The 15,288-nt window shown below is 45.0% G+C and overlaps 1 protein-coding gene across 2 annotated transcripts in view; it reads left to right on the top strand.

The window, feature by feature from the left end:
• The window catches only part of FLNB (filamin B), a 71,014-nt gene extending 56,369 nt beyond the window's left edge, over nt 1-14,645 (top strand). For both annotated transcript variants that reach the window (XM_066558442.1, XM_066558441.1), the window contains 14 exons: nt 1,063-1,191; nt 1,675-1,848; nt 2,002-2,160; nt 2,536-2,739; nt 3,306-3,458; nt 3,771-3,893; nt 4,436-4,702; nt 4,937-5,074; nt 5,165-5,280; nt 7,090-7,222; nt 8,227-8,403; nt 10,776-10,994; nt 11,947-12,150; nt 12,860-14,645. In XM_066558442.1, the coding sequence (XP_066414539.1) occupies nt 1,063-1,191; nt 1,675-1,848; nt 2,002-2,160; nt 2,536-2,739; nt 3,306-3,458; nt 3,771-3,893; nt 4,436-4,702; nt 4,937-5,074; nt 5,165-5,280; nt 7,090-7,222; nt 8,227-8,403; nt 10,776-10,994; nt 11,947-12,150; nt 12,860-13,047 (2,384 nt within the window). In that variant the 3' untranslated portion in view covers nt 13,048-14,645. The remainder of the gene's footprint in view (nt 1-1,062; nt 1,192-1,674; nt 1,849-2,001; nt 2,161-2,535; nt 2,740-3,305; nt 3,459-3,770; nt 3,894-4,435; nt 4,703-4,936; nt 5,075-5,164; nt 5,281-7,089; nt 7,223-8,226; nt 8,404-10,775; nt 10,995-11,946; nt 12,151-12,859) is intronic.
• The last annotated feature ends 643 nt before the right edge of the window (nt 14,646-15,288 follow it).

Raw genomic sequence — 15,288 nt, 5'->3', positions numbered from 1 at the left:
TACTATAGTTACTGTTTCCATCTGATTGCAATAAAATAAAACACACATGCATTATATGCTGTAATCTTTCTTTCTTCCTGGCTGCTTCTTAACAAACAGAAACCACTGCATTTCATTCCATTTCTCTTTTGTCCTTGCTTCCCCAGCTCCCCAGTGGAAGCACTGCCTCGCCTGGAGGCTGTGGCTGCCCTGTGGTTCTCCAGGCATGCTGGCTTTGGGGGGCTGGGCAGAAAGGGGCAGACCTGTAGAGGGATGTGTAGATATGAGACAAAATGCCTTCAGCACTGCCTGAGAGGGACTGCTGGTTCTGTTTGTGCAGAGCTCAGTGCTGTGTGGTGCTGCTTCAGTCTCTTCAGCACTTTATGGATATAGCACCCCTCTAAGTGCTGACCTGTCTGCTGTATTGGTTCACTAACACCATTACCCTGTGCTGGGATAGAGAGATGATGTGCCACAATGTTTCTTTCTTGAAGGTTGTCATGAATCAAACTTTTTACTGTCTCAGCTGCAAAATCTAACTGTGGACTGAAGAGCTATCTGTGTCTTTTTTTGAAACCATTATTGATTGTTAGTGACTGTGCTTTTTGTTCTTGTGCATCAGCTTAGCTAATCTGAGGCTGGCAAATGCATTCTTGGATACCCTTCAAATTTGCTCGTTCAGGTTCATTGAGTCAGACAATGTGCTGTGCTAGTTCCTAATTCTGTGCTACTAAAATTCAGAATCAGTGCCTGAACTGAAAGCCTGCTTCTGAGTCATGTTCTGATTGAATGTGCTAAAAATAAACTTGCAGTGAACAAGACCCTTTACAACATCATTTAAGCTTATCTCTGGTAACTAGAGTAACACTCACTCTTCCACGACTGGATGTGGCACAAATTGTGGAAAAGTGTCTTTTGAGGTTGGAAATGGAGGTTTATTTGGTTTTTAAATGCATTACAGTCACAGTAAGGTTTTTCAGATAGCACATAATGAGAAGGGTGTGCAGGAACATGGGTATCAGTTCTTGTAGTCCAGACCACTCATCCTTAAAAGTGCTTCTTTTTGGTTTTTATCCCCTTTAGAGAGCCCTCTGCAGTTCTATGTCAATTACCCCAACAGTGGCAGTGTGTCTGCTTATGGGCCTGGCCTCATCTATGGGATTGCAAATAAACCAGCAACTTTCACCATTGTCACAGAAGATGCAGGAGAGGGTAAGTCAGTTCTTGAAACCTATCCTACCCTAAACAAGGAACTTTTTGGTAGTGTAATGCACATTGGCTTTGACTTACATTCATCTGTCCAACTATGAATCTCTGTGTTGTTGCACAAATGACTTACGCAAATATCAGGCTGTAACTTGCTGTAAAAACTGGTTTATTATCTCTTTCTGAGAGCAGTAGATGTATGTACCCTGTGGTACTGGGTGCAAATTATTTGTTCAGTTAAAAATAAACTGAAAGCAGCTTAAATCTAGGGGATGATGACTGGGTGTGGAATCACTTTCTGGGAAATCTAAAGACTGAATAGAACTGCGGCCTTAGTGGGCTGGTCTGAGCTGGTTTTGCTGCTGTCCTTTGAAAACACACATTTAAGCTCCATTTTCAGTACCAGGCACTGGATATTTCTCTTTGAACCAAATCTTTGGACCTGTGTTCACAAAGATTTACAGAAGTGCCACTCTACTTTTTTCCTAGGTGGGCTGGACTTGGCTATTGAAGGGCCTTCAAAAGCAGAGATCAGCTGCATTGATAACAAAGATGGGACGTGCACAGTCACATACCTGCCTACTCTACCTGGGAACTACAGCATCCTGGTAAAATACAATGACAAACACATTCCAGGCAGTCCATTCACAGCCAAGATCACAGGTATAAAGTTTAAACTTCTAGAAGCACTTCATATTAAAAATTAACCCCTGATACCATGGGGAACCTGGTTTGTGGCAGGAATTTGAAGTCCTCTGACTTCTTCTGCACTTAACCTTGTAATGTTTTGTGACTCATTTCTCTTTATGTATTCAGATGATAACAGAAGACGGTCTCAGGTTAAGCTTGGTTCTGCTGCTGACTTCATGTTGGATATCAATGAGACTGATCTCAGTCTCCTAACAGCCAGCATTAAAGCCCCATCTGGTCGTGATGAGCCTTGTCTTCTGAAGAGGCTGCCCAATAACCACATTGGTAAGATCGGAGAGATTACTGTGATAGTCTTTACTCCAGTTTGCTTTGCTTTGTAAAATGACTGACTCTGTGCTCCTTCCTAGAAGAGTGTTGTTGAACCAAGTAGTTGATAGTGTTTGCTACAGTTGTCCAAAGACAGAAAAGTATGAAGAGTGGCCTCTTGTTGTTTTCGCTTGCATGTGACGTGCCAGGTTGCAATTGAAGTGGGTTTTGTCAGCATATATGAATGGTCTTGTGGTCTACTTGAGAGCAACACTTCAACATGAGTAAAGAGACTGCTCTTCCAGTATTTCATTTCTTGGTGTGATTAAGACATATAAATCAAGTATAACATGAATAAAACCAATAAATTTCTCACATTTCTCTGCTTTGTAGGCATCTCATTTATTCCACGGGAAGTAGGAGAACATCTGGTTAGCATCAAGAAAAATGGGAGCCATGTACCAAACAGCCCTGTGACAATCATGGTGGTCCAGTCTGAGATCGGGGATGCCAGGCGGGCAAGAGTTTTTGGACGTGGCTTGGTAGAAGGACGAACCTTTGAAATGTGTGACTTCATTGTAGACACGAGAGATGCTGGTTAGTGCCCTCACAAAGGGACCATGAGGTGTATATTGACTGTACACAAGAGCACTGCCTCCCTCAGCATGCAGCCACCAGGTCACAGGCTGCAAAGCAGCAGCTGCCATTAAGCACAGTCATTGCTGTCAGTTATTAACCACAGACTGTGCTATTTTAGAATATGCTTTGTAAGGTCCTGGCCCATGTCTTTGTTACAACCAATAGGGACTGTCACTGAGGTGGTGCTGGCTCTAGTATCACTTGGTATTGCAAGAAGGAAATGAGGAAGATAGTTATTTCCCTGTTAGTTTAATGTGGAGCCTTGGATAACTTTTTAGCTTGGTAGATAACTTTTCAACATTATTTTTAAAAAAAGGGATATAGTCTGAGAATTTTAGGAGCTGAATGCATGCTGTGCCTCTGACTGATTAGGAGTACAGAAGTGCCATTAAGGCATTGTGCAACTCCCATGTGCCCATTATGATACAAACCTACCAACTGCCACCTGCTATAGCTTTGGACTATTTTATGTCAGATTTAGAGCAGAGCTTTGGGAATCTGAGGCTAACTTATCTATATTGTAGGTTATGGTGGGATCTCACTGGCAGTTGAAGGACCCAGCAAGGTAGAGATCCAAACGGAAGATCTAGAAGATGGAACTTGCAAAGTGTCCTATTTTCCAACTGTGCCTGGTGTGTACATTGTGTCCACTAAATTTGCAGATGAACATATTCCAGGTAAGCAGAAGTGTTGGGGAAATTTTTGATTAGTACAACAGAAGTCTTATCTGGCTGACCAGTGCTCTGGAACTGTGGGTGGGCTGTGTGATCTGGCTTGGACCATAAGTCCCAAAGATTTGAGGAGGTTCTCCCCAGGCAGCAAGCATCCAAAACTGTTCTGCTTACATGCATGTATTTGACTTGGGCCTGACTTTTAGTTGGGCATAAAAGTTCCCCTGTAATCTCCTACAAGTCAGAGGAAGTTTTCATTTCTGCCCCAGTGTTGTGTGTAATAAGCAGAGGAGGAATGACTTGCTGTGATACTTACAGGCAGCCCATTCAGTGTGAAGATAAGTGGTGAAGGAAGAGTTAAGGAGAGCATCACACGAACAAGACGGGCTCCTTCTGTTGCAACAGTAGGAAGCATATGTGATCTGAACCTAAAAATCCCAGGTAAGCAACAACATCCTTATCCCCAAAACCACAACTTGCTCTTGTATAGCATGGGGTACTTGAGAAAGGGAAAATACAAACTTAAGTTTTGTAAGGACATCCTCATATTAACATAGCTTAGGGAAGAAACACTGGTAATGTGTCTTTTCAAACAGTTAAAAGTAAGCATAACCGTGATCAACACATGAAAAAATAAATACTGGTGAGGCCTTAATTTATTCTGTGTACAGCAGGCTGGAGAATGGGCTGCACAGCTCACTTTAGCTCCAGGGTTTTGAGATCATGTTGGCTGTTAAATGTTTGTACTGCTGTCTGGAAACTGTGAATCATGTAGGCCAGGCTTAGCTGGCTGCACTTATCCAGCCACTTCATCTGCCTCTGTAGCACCTGGGAAGCTGCAGCTGGCCAGGTTTTCTGCTCAGAAGCACACAGGTAGCTGTGTGCCTCTTCTGTTATTTGTACTGAGTAATCACTTGAGCTCAGGTCCTGCTTCCAAAACCCTTTATCACTTTCTAATCTGCATTTTTTTATTCTCTTGCTAGAAATTGATTGTGCTGATATGACAGCTCAGGTAACCAGTCCCTCTGGGAGAAACTTTGATGCTGAAATTGTAGAGTGTGACAAAAACACCTACTGTGTCCGCTTTGTGCCACAAGAAATGGGGGTCCACACTGTGGATGTCAAATACAAAGGGCAGCCAGTGCCAGGCAGCCCCTTCCAGTTCACCGTGGGGCCACTGGGCGAGGGAGGAGCCCATAAAGTGAGAGCTGGAGGCCCGGGGCTGGAGCGTGCAGAGACAGGTGTTCCAGGTGAGTCCTCTGCTCTCAGTGGGCTCCAGAATCTGCTGGGTGCAGGTCTGCAGTGCAGTGTTTGGGCTAACAGGAGCCTCTGAAACTGCTGAGCACTATCTCCTGGGATGATGGCATGAGCTACCATTCTTCAAATATGTTCAAGTGGGGAACTTTGCAGTCTGTCAGGAGGAAGCTGCAACCCAGCAGCAGCAGCAAACTTATCCTTGTGTTTGCTCTCATGTGCTTCAACAGCTGAATTCAGCATATGGACACGGGAAGCTGGAGCTGGAGGACTGTCTATTGCTGTAGAAGGCCCAAGTAAAGCAGAAATCACCTTTGATGACCATAAAGATGGATCTTGCGGTGCATCATATATAGTTCAAGAGCCAGGTATGTACTGAGACCAAATCACATGGAAACAGCACTGATTGTGACTTTCAAAGAAACTAAGAACACTCACTGCTTCTCTTCTCTCTGCAGGCAACTATGAGGTGTCCATAAAGTTCAATGATGAGCACATTCCTGAAAGCCCTTACCTGGTTCCTGTCATCGCCCCCTCCGATGATGCTCGCAGGCTCACTGTCACTAGTCTTCAGGTGAGACATAAGGAAACATCTCTACAACTTACCACAGAGACTGATTTCGTCCTTGTTCTCCAAAACCAAAATGGTTGTCCTTTCTTCTAAGTAATAGCCTTGTCTTGGTTGGTGCTTGTTGTCAAGCTCAGCTTGCAGCCAGAGAGATTTTTGGCAGCTGGCCCCTGGGTAACTCTGGCTTAGCCAGAGTTCGGAGGCAGAAGGCTCAATTGAGTGTGTTAAAAGTGATAACACTGGGGAGTTAGGAATAAGAGGCTCCAGAAATAGCATCGGAGGAGCCATGTTTCCCATGCCATTAGCTAGGGGAAGGACAAGGAGAGCTGAAGTTTAGAGGGGAACCACCAGTGATCATGCTGGTACCAAGTTCCTCATTTGGCACATGCATGAGGAGCTGCATTTCCATGGGTGAGGTAGCACAGGGCTGCATAGCTGGGGCATCACTGCAGCCTGGCCAGGCAGACAGAGGTGGCCCCACCATGAGGTCAGGGTACAGATTAGGTCTGGCTGATGCCACAAAACCACAGAGTCACAGCTCAGATGATTCATGAAAGGTAGTGAACCTCAGAATGAATCACAGCTTTGTAGCTGGTCTGGGCTCATCTGGTAACCTCACCATGTAATTTGTGTATGTGTGTGGTTACAGGCATTAAAATACAAGTAACATTAAAGGCCTGACTGAAATCTCCAAAGCCAGAAGCTTGGATGTGAGACTGAGAATCTGTGTCTAAATATACTGTACCTCAGTCCTCCTTGAGTGGTGATTAGTACTTCAGTTAAAGCTTTTTTTGGTTATGTCCCAGCTGTGATCCCCAGGAGTTTGCCTGGGCTGCAGGAATTCTCCACCTCGGCTGTGTAAATGAACCATGACAGCCTGATCCGGTAGTATCTTTTCTAACGAGGAGTTACAAGGGCGTTAATTAGTCACTGTGGTATTGATGTTTGCCTTGTGTTTCATTTAAAGACTCTTTGACAGGAATACTCACTTCAGTTAAGTCCTGGAGAGGCAGATAAAGCTGAGTATTCTGTAATGGAGTCCATTGTGCAGCATCAGCCTCCACTAAACCCACATCAGGGACTTGTTTATACATTGTACCTCAGTTCTACTCAGTTGCATTTATTTCCCTCTTCAGGATTTAGTTGAAAACAAAATGAGGTAAAGTATGTTAAGAGTGAGATATTACTGCTGCATAGCTGCATGGGCTGTGCTGGTCGAGGACCACTGTGGCTCAGATGTGGAGCTGTGGAGCTGTCTCACCTTCCACCAATGGCCTGACAGCACAACATCTGGTTTCATGTTTTAAATTACTTTCTTATGTTTGAGACATCTTGTGGTGGCGTTCTAAATGCAGCCTCTTGTGGCAAATATAAACATGCGTATTACTCTTTCAGACATTTGGATTATCAGAGGCTTTTCCCTGAATGAATCTGGAATGAATGAATGAGCTGAAAAATGGAGCTATAGCTTAAGCATCCTTTAAGTCAAGTGCCTGAATACCAAGGACTGACCTCAGTGACAATGGGTGACTAGTATTGTAAACCTGCCTCTCTTTGATGTGGCATAATTGTCTGGCTTCCAAAAACAGTCTTTTACCATGGGAAAAGTCAGCCTAGCCAACGTGGGTGACTCCTGAATCAGCCACCCCCTAAGAGGGAGAGAGTGTCTGATTTGAGAGTTAATGCAAGTCACAACTTTATGCCTTTTGTTAAAATCAAAAAACCCTCATGCTGAAGTGGTTATTTCCCTGCCACAAATCTTGTGCTGTCTGAAACAAAAGTTTGAATTTGATAATCTGACTGTTGCGTTCTCAGGAGTCTGGATTAAAAGTTAATCAGCCAGCATCCTTTGCTATAAGGCTGAACGGGGCAAAGGGCAAGATTGATGCTAAAGTCCACAGCCCCTCCGGAGCTGTCGAAGAGTGCCATGTGTCTGAGCTGGAGCCAGGTGAGCACTGCTTGGTGATGATCAGAGCAATTGCATGACCTCCAAAGCACACATGCTGTCACATAGAGAATTCAGTTCCTCTGGCTTATGAATAGTGTGTCCCAAGGATGAGCATGCTGCTTGGAAAATGACCTTTTGGTGTCAAGAGCTGTTCAGTCAGGGTTATGTCCATGTTTTTCCATGAACTGACTGAGCCCCAGCTTGTTTAAGATAGAGGTATTTAAGTCTTGGCTTGCCAGTGAAGGTACAGTGACATTAGTAATAAATTAAATATGATGTGGTTGTTGAATTTAACCAGGGAAGAAGTTTATTTCTCAAAGCTATGCTTCAGTCGTTGACTAATAGTTTATGTTTAACTCACACTCACTCCTTCACATGAAATGTCATGGAAGCTGTCTATAAGCAAACACTACAGAAAGCTCAACACCTGTTTCAGCAATGAGCTTTTCTTTTTCACTTGAAGTCTGTATGAGTTATGGTCTGTACCATGAACAAACAGCAGCTGTCCAGCTGGGGGAGATCAGTCCCGCCTCTGAGTTAACACACAATCAAAAATGTGAAATATCAGCAAATTGCTAAATTATTTCATTAGATAAAGGTGTGGTGTCAGAGCAGCACACTCAGCTGGCTGGTAAGATTTGGCTTGCTCTGACCAGCTGCTTTTCTTCTCCCTCAGCTGCCGACAGATTGGGCTGTGATTCAGTTTTCGTGTTTAGTGCATGAGTGAGGCAAATAATCCTCAGACTAGATGACAGTTGAAATCAGGTCCTAGACAACAAGGTGAAAACACAAGCTGTAAAAGCTGTGAGAAATACAGCCTTTTCCTGCTCAAATACGAGTTTAGCAGCTCATGTAGCTGAGTTCATTTAAACTGGGACCAAAATATGTCAAAGGCTTTCAGAAGCTCGGATTGCTGATCAGCCCTGTGTGGGGTTTAATTGGTGGTTTATGGTTGGATGGCTGCCTCTGTTTTTTCAGCAGAGCCCCTTCTGTCTGTGTTGCAGATAAATACGCGGTTCGGTTCATCCCCCACGAGAACGGCGTGCACTCCATCGATGTGAAGTTCAACGGCAGCCACGTGGTGGGCAGCCCGTTCAAGGTGCGCGTGGGCGAGCCCGGCCAGGCGGGCAACCCCGCCCTCGTCACAGCCTACGGATCCGGCCTGGAGAGCGGCACCACGGGTAACCCTTCTCCTGCAGACTGCTTGCACTTGGCCTTGGGGACGTACAGAACCTATTCTAGGCCTACTTTTACATTATTTCACCTGCTAAGGCAGCTGAACTAACCCACATTCTCTGCTGACCTGAGTGCAGGCTAATTTTGCTTTCTAGCATGCTCGTCATGTCTTATAACCATCACTCACAAGTCTGCAGCCTATACTGAGCCTTAACAAACTTAAAACGTATGTAAATCAGCAACTGCAACACGCATTCACTGAACTGCTGGTTAGCAGCTGGGCTACAGCTCTGCTGGTTAGCTTAGCTCCATGTCGGTGGTCCCTCGAGCTCCAGAGATGCTCTGGCTCCCTTCCACACATGAACACGATGTCTAAGTTGGCTGTCTAGAGATGAAGGAATCTTGTTTAACTTGTGTTAATTAAATGGGTATGAGGGTGTTACCATCCCTGTTAGCTTCCCTTTGGTGCTTGCACCTCTAAGAAATCTCAAGTGAAATGCAGTATGATATTTAAACCATAGGGAGAAGGTGGGTTGTTCTGTTGGTAGTGTGCTATTCATGCTCCAGATGCAGCATGAACAGTCTCTTCTTGGAAATCTGGCACCTTGTTGTCTGCTGTGGCTGCTTCATCTGATAGTTCTCAACTCAAGAATGTAGGGTTTAGGGTTTGTTTTTTCATTTCTGTGATTTGTGGCCTTAGTAAGTACAAAAACATTCCAGGGTATGCACTTTGATTTATTTGTGTTCTTGCTCAGGCCACACACACAGGTAAATAGCAGAGTAAAATTATTATTTTTTCTCCTTTTGTCCTGTAAGGGAATAGCTAGTTCGTTTTGTCTATCCACTGCTGTCTCCTGTGGATTCCATCTCATACCTTTTTTTCTCCCTGTGAAAAAAAAAATACTGCAGTTATTCAGTCAAAGCTTCTGCTGTTCTGGAGGAGCCAAGCAGTTGGTTTTGGAAACATGTAGATACACTCTATAAAATAAAGATGTAGCCTGAGCTCCTTTAATAGGTGGAAACAAAAGCACTCATTAATACCAGCCAGTGATGCATCAGGGACAGGGGAATATTTCTTCATCTATAAAGGTGCTTGGGGCTGTTTTTAATCTAAATAGACTGTTTAATTTCACCAAAGCTGCTCTGTGCCCTGTTGTTGAATCCTGGCCACTGCCAAAAGCACAGTGCCCTGGGAGCTGCTGAGCAGCATTTCAGAACAATGACCCAGTGTAGGGGTTTGAGTGGCTGAGCACCTGAACCATCCCCCTGGGAGGGCTGAGCGTCTGCAGCCTCCAACAATGCAAGCCTTCATCTGGGGCACAGCAGAGAGCAGTGCCTCCGAGCAAGAACTCTTAGTGCAAAGCTGTGAAGCTTGCTGGCTTTGAGAATTAACTTCTCTCCAGTTGAGCAGGGCATTGCAGGCTGATGCCTGGCCTCCCAGCTGGTGGTGCCAGGGGGATGGGCTGCTGGAGCTCTGGAAAATGGCATAATCCTCTGTGGGAGCTGGGCTCTTCCAGCATTGCGACACAGCAGCCTCTTTTGTGGGGAGGCTAGAAACTTCCCCTGAGTTTATTCCCACGTCTTCGTGCTTCCATTGCAGCAGCAGTAAACTTTCCCATGGCCATCCTGGTTTTGAGTGTGCCTGAGCACTTTATTCCTCCTCAACAGTGTCTCATGCAACAGCCCAAAAATCATAAATATTTGAGGCCAGAGTCTGACAGTAAATTATTTGGGGGCTGAAAGCCTTACTTAATTTTTTCTTGTGTTGCTGGCATTGTGTCATTGGCTTAGTATTAGCAGCAATAATTCAGCTGTGTTAACCAGATGCTGTAATTAAACAAGCTTTTGTTTCCACAAACTGCTTGGAGTGCTGTTGCCGAGCAGTTCAAACACACATCTCCTCCAGGCCATCTCCTGCCCCTTGTCCTTCCTGCTTTCTTGTGGGCTCTTCACTGCTGATTTGCAGTCCAGGCAGCGAGACAGCTCTGAGCTCTCCCAAACTTAGCCATGCTGGAGCTGTGTGGGTGTGGACTCTGATGCCCAGCAGAAAAGCTCTTGTTTTCTCTCTAAGCCAGTTTTTTGATACCAAATTACTTCCATTTGAGTCCTGAAGGGCTGTCATGACCCCTTCTCCCACACAGTCACACCACCTAACTGGAGGAGGGAGCCAGGATGAAGCTGGGGAGGCTGCCAGGAGTGCAGAGCTCCATTTGAGGCTGGCCTGAGCAGGGCTGCTGGGGTGGATGTGGTGCCCCTCCCTGCCTGATGCCCTGGGAGACTGATCTTGTGCCGAATTACCCCATGTTTAATGCCTGAGGCTGCGTGTGTAACATCGGGTGTGAGGAAGAGTGTGTCTCACTGTGCTACGTCTTTCTAGGACTGCAGTCGGAGTTTTTCATTAACACGACCAAGGCTGGTCCAGGTACCCTCTCTGTTACAATTGAAGGGCCATCAAAGGTGAAAATGGACTGCCAGGAAACTCCAGAAGGTTACAAAGTCATGTACACACCCATGGCTCCAGGAAACTATTTAATTGGAGTTAAATATGGTGGACCTAACCACATAGTGGGCAGCCCTTTCAAGGCAAAGGTTACAGGTAAAAAGCTAACTAGTATTTACTCTGTGCCTGAAGTAGGTCATGTCATTCAGCAAAAAATCCTCCCGAGACAATGTGATGTTGTAGTCTAGATGCCCAAAACCATGAGAAGAAAAACATTTCTCCCCATCACCTCCAAAGCCTCGATGAGGGGTCTCAGGAGCAGCTACAAAAGCAGTAGTCACAGAGCTTGGCAGCTTGACTCAGTGATGAGGAGTAAAACAGCTTAATGGGGTAGTATTAAGTCCTGATCTAGTGCTAGGGTCTTGCATGGGTTGCAGGGAAGTATGACTTATTTACCCATTTCCCCCCACCCTCAAAGCCTGAAACCTGCTCACTTGTAGCATGTGTTGCCTCTCTTGGTCTCATTTTGGTGCAGGTATCACCCAGCCAGAGGTCAGTAATGCCTGGGAGGCTCCTAGGTGAAGTCAGGAAGGCTGGTTTAGGAAGCTTGTTCTCTCTCCAGCACTGTGTTTAAGCACAGGCTGAAGCTCATCTCTACCCCTCCCCCTGAGCTTGTGAAACCCTCTTGTGGTGCCCATAGCGTGGTGATGTTCTCGGGAGAGGGTGGCAAGGACTGCACTCCCCCAGGCTGGGACACGCTCTGCTTTCAAAATGGGTTATTGCAAAATTGCACCTGCTTTTCTGCCAACTCAAGTCATTTTTGGCATTTGGTGATTGGAGCACAATTAACTCTTCTTAAGCAACCCGCTTTGCTTAATGAATCCTGAAGTTCCTGTGGTCCTTTAGCCACTTGAGGGCTCTGGGATGGGATTGTTGCCAGCAGTGCTGGAAGATGTCAGCTTAAAAACCCAAGTAGGAAATTGCTCCTCTCCAAAAATGCATTTTGGATGCAGAATGCATGCTAGTCATTAGGAGGGTTTTAAAACCTCCTTCTGAATGCCTTTCAGATGGGGCAAATCTGAATGTTAGAAACCTTTTCTGTTTCCAGGGCAGCGACTGGTTAGTCCAGGCAGTGCCAACGAAACCTCTTCCATCCTGGTAGAGTCAGTGACAAGGTCATCCACTGAAACTTGCTATAGCGCCATTCCCAAATCCACCTCGGATGCCAGCAAAGTGGTTTCCCGGGGAGCAGGACTCTCAAAGGCTTTTGTGGGTCAGAAAAGCTCCTTCTCTGTGGACTGCAGCAAAGCAGGTATGGATACAGGAACTAGATGGGTGTTCAGGACCGGTGGTTTAGCTGAGCATTTTTTTCTCTAAACCAGCTTGCAGAGTTAAAATTCAGAGCTTGAGGTAATGATCTGGTACTAAAGAAAAATGATGAATGCTATACTGTGCTCACCAAGTCAGTCCTAACACAGAGGCCGTAAAGTTCCTCTCCAATGGCTTAGTCTGAGCCAGGTGCACCTGAAAGAACCGCGGGTTTATGGCATGAGAACAAACAGGTTGCTGAACTTAAGCAACCCTTGTGGTGCATTGTAGCATATAATGCACGGTGTTCCTGTTACCTTTTGATGCTCATCATCATCACCGTCTGGGAGCTCTGTGGTGGGTGGATTACAGGCCAGCTGTGTCCACTGGCCCCTGCTATGATTGCTTCTGATGAAGTACTTGTAAAGCAATACCAGCTTGTTTTCACAAGCAGCATTGATAGCTCCTGTGCTCTACTTAGTGGTAACCTGTCAGGTCTGGCAAATAGCACAGATAAAAATCTCACCTCCATGAGGCTGAAAGCTTTTTAATATAAAATTCTTTCTTATACCAAATTAATCTGAGTATAACTCAGCTACCACTCTGTGAATTAAAATAATAAAATCCATGTGTTACAGAGCCAATATATTATGATAGAACCACGCTGCCTTGTTTAAGCTCAGGGTCACTAACAGTTGTGTGTTTTGCTACAGGTTCCAACATGCTCTTAGTTGGCGTCCATGGACCCACAATACCATGTGAAGAGGTGTCCATCAAGCATTTGGGCAGCCATCAGTACAATGTCGCTTATGTTGTCAAGGAAAGGGGGGACTATGTCCTGGCAGTGAAGTGGGGTGACGAGCACATTCCTGGGAGTCCCTTCCATGTCAGCGTTCCGTAGACACCGCGCTGTCGGGCGCTCTCTGCGTTCGCAGCTCAGATGCAGAGCTGTACTGGGTGCAGCCGTGTTGCAAAATGCAGTCTCTAGATACACATGGCTCACATTTCAATAGTCAGACATAAATTCTAACTGTTTTTTACAAGCATTTCACTTCTATCCTACTTACCAACCTAATGTCAATTTATTTAATATCTCATCAAATTGTACCTTTGTAGAACTGTCCGGGTCACTGTTAATGTTTGGAGAATCATGTGGATGACTAGACACTAATTTCCCTTGCGGATGTTAAAGACTTTAGATGTTAATTGAAAACTGGAATTTGTCTTTGTAATTGGGTATCTTAACTACTGATTTTATTTGACTGGAGACTTTACATTTTAGTTATGGAATATGACTTCGGCTGTCCCCAGTTCAAATTCTTTTCTGTAAAGAAATGAGGTAAAACTGGTACTATAGTAGGTGCCTTTGTATACTTGATCAATTTTAACGCTTAACATTATAAAAAGCTATTATAAGTAGCTTTACCACTCAAATTTAAAACGTTTCTGAAAATGCTTTGCCAATGGTTTACATTTAGAAAAAGTCTATCTTTTATAGCAAACCAAAAGCAGATTGAAAATTACTTCCTGTAAGCTTTCAGCCTCTCTATGTTAACGCTTTGTAACTCTAGAGACAGATAGCTTTTTGGCCATTATGCTAGTAATGCGGTTTTTAATGAGCTTGGGATGCTGGTGATGTTTCTTCAACTTTACAGGTAACCCCCCCACACTCTTTTTGATTTAAGAACAAGCCCTGGGTTGGCTGGGTTAAGTAAAGCCCCTGAACTTGCCAAGCCAGGCATGGCTGTCACCTGTGTGGCCCAGAGTCACTGCAGTCCAGAGCACCAAGGTGTGTTGAGAAGATGACCACTGGTTTCCCTGGAGGCTGCAGGGCAGGCCATTGTCTGAGATGAGGCAAAGGAGCCATCCTGGGAATGGGACCCACATCTGCAATGGGACACAGGGTAGGTCTGTGAAGTTAGCAGTAATAGCAATACCAATGAACAAACCCCTCTTTGGTGCAAGGTGTTTTATTGTATCTCAGTCCAAGGATATGCCTGAAGCAAACTCACCTCTCCTGAAACCCCCTTTGTGCTGCAACAGGCGTTGCTGCTGAGGGTTAGGGAGTGGAAACTTCCTTGTAACTTGTCTGTTTGTCCCGGATTACTCCATACTACTTCCCAGGTGCATATCTGAATTGCTGCCAGCTGCTGGGGCTTTAGTAAACTCTCCTGATGAGCTCAAACTCTGCAGTTTGGAGAAGGTAGGATTTGTTGAAAACCTGTTGATATGTCACTGTCCCTTGGGAGAAGTTCATGCTTACAGTTCTCTAATTACATGTGGATGTACTGCTCTCCAGCACAGTTATTGGCAAAAAAAGGAAGGTTGGGGTTTTTTTTACTGTGCTTTTTTAGTGCCTTAATGTGAAATGCTCACTACATTGTAAACTAGAAAGTAAAAACAAAATAAACTGGAATAAAATGCAGGATTGTAAAATTGTATCTTATAACTTATTAAATAGAAATGTTTGCTTCATTAAAATGTGCATGTTAAAAACAACATCGGATTCTTTTCATATGTAGTCAGTAAAGTTCAGACTGAAACTACACCACACAGCAGCTTCAGGCAGACCAAATAGCCTATGGGCTGTGCAGGTAGCCATGAAAATTTGGGCAGAGCCCCAACACCATTAATTTTTTTCCCCTGAAACCTTTTTTTTTTTCCCTGAAAACAAAATGGCAGAAGTTTAAGCCATATGTAAAATGTGCAGGGTGCAGTGGGCACAGTGTGGCTGGAGCATTACATAGCTGTGCTGGTTTGCCCTTGTGCAGACCCCAGGCACAGGGGTGTCCCTGGAGCTTGCTGTCTGGGCTGTAATTCCCTGGGGTTGTTTGCAGAAGGTGTCTCCCTGCACCTGGGGCCAGCACCTCCAGGCACAGCCATGGAAACCAGCAGATGTTTTCCCAAACACTCTCCTGCTGAAAGCCCCTGTGAAACCTGAGATGCAGTGGCTGCCAAGGACTTTCCTGCCCCAGGCTTATCAGATTATTTCCTTTTTATAGTTAACTCATTAGCCTTGTGGTAGGTATGTCAGCATGAGCCTGCTATTCAGTGTTTTAAACAAAACAAGCCTGGATACAGCTGTTGGTGTGGGTAAACCTTGAGAGTATCTCACCTGCATAACTCCTGTGTCCCAGTCCAC

This window comes from Molothrus aeneus, chromosome 12 (assembly GCF_037042795.1).
Source record: "Molothrus aeneus isolate 106 chromosome 12, BPBGC_Maene_1.0, whole genome shotgun sequence".
NCBI classification, from domain to species: domain Eukaryota; kingdom Metazoa; phylum Chordata; class Aves; order Passeriformes; family Icteridae; genus Molothrus; species Molothrus aeneus.
The sequence above is the reverse complement of the archived record's forward strand: the minus strand, read 5'-3'. Positions and strand labels throughout refer to the sequence as shown.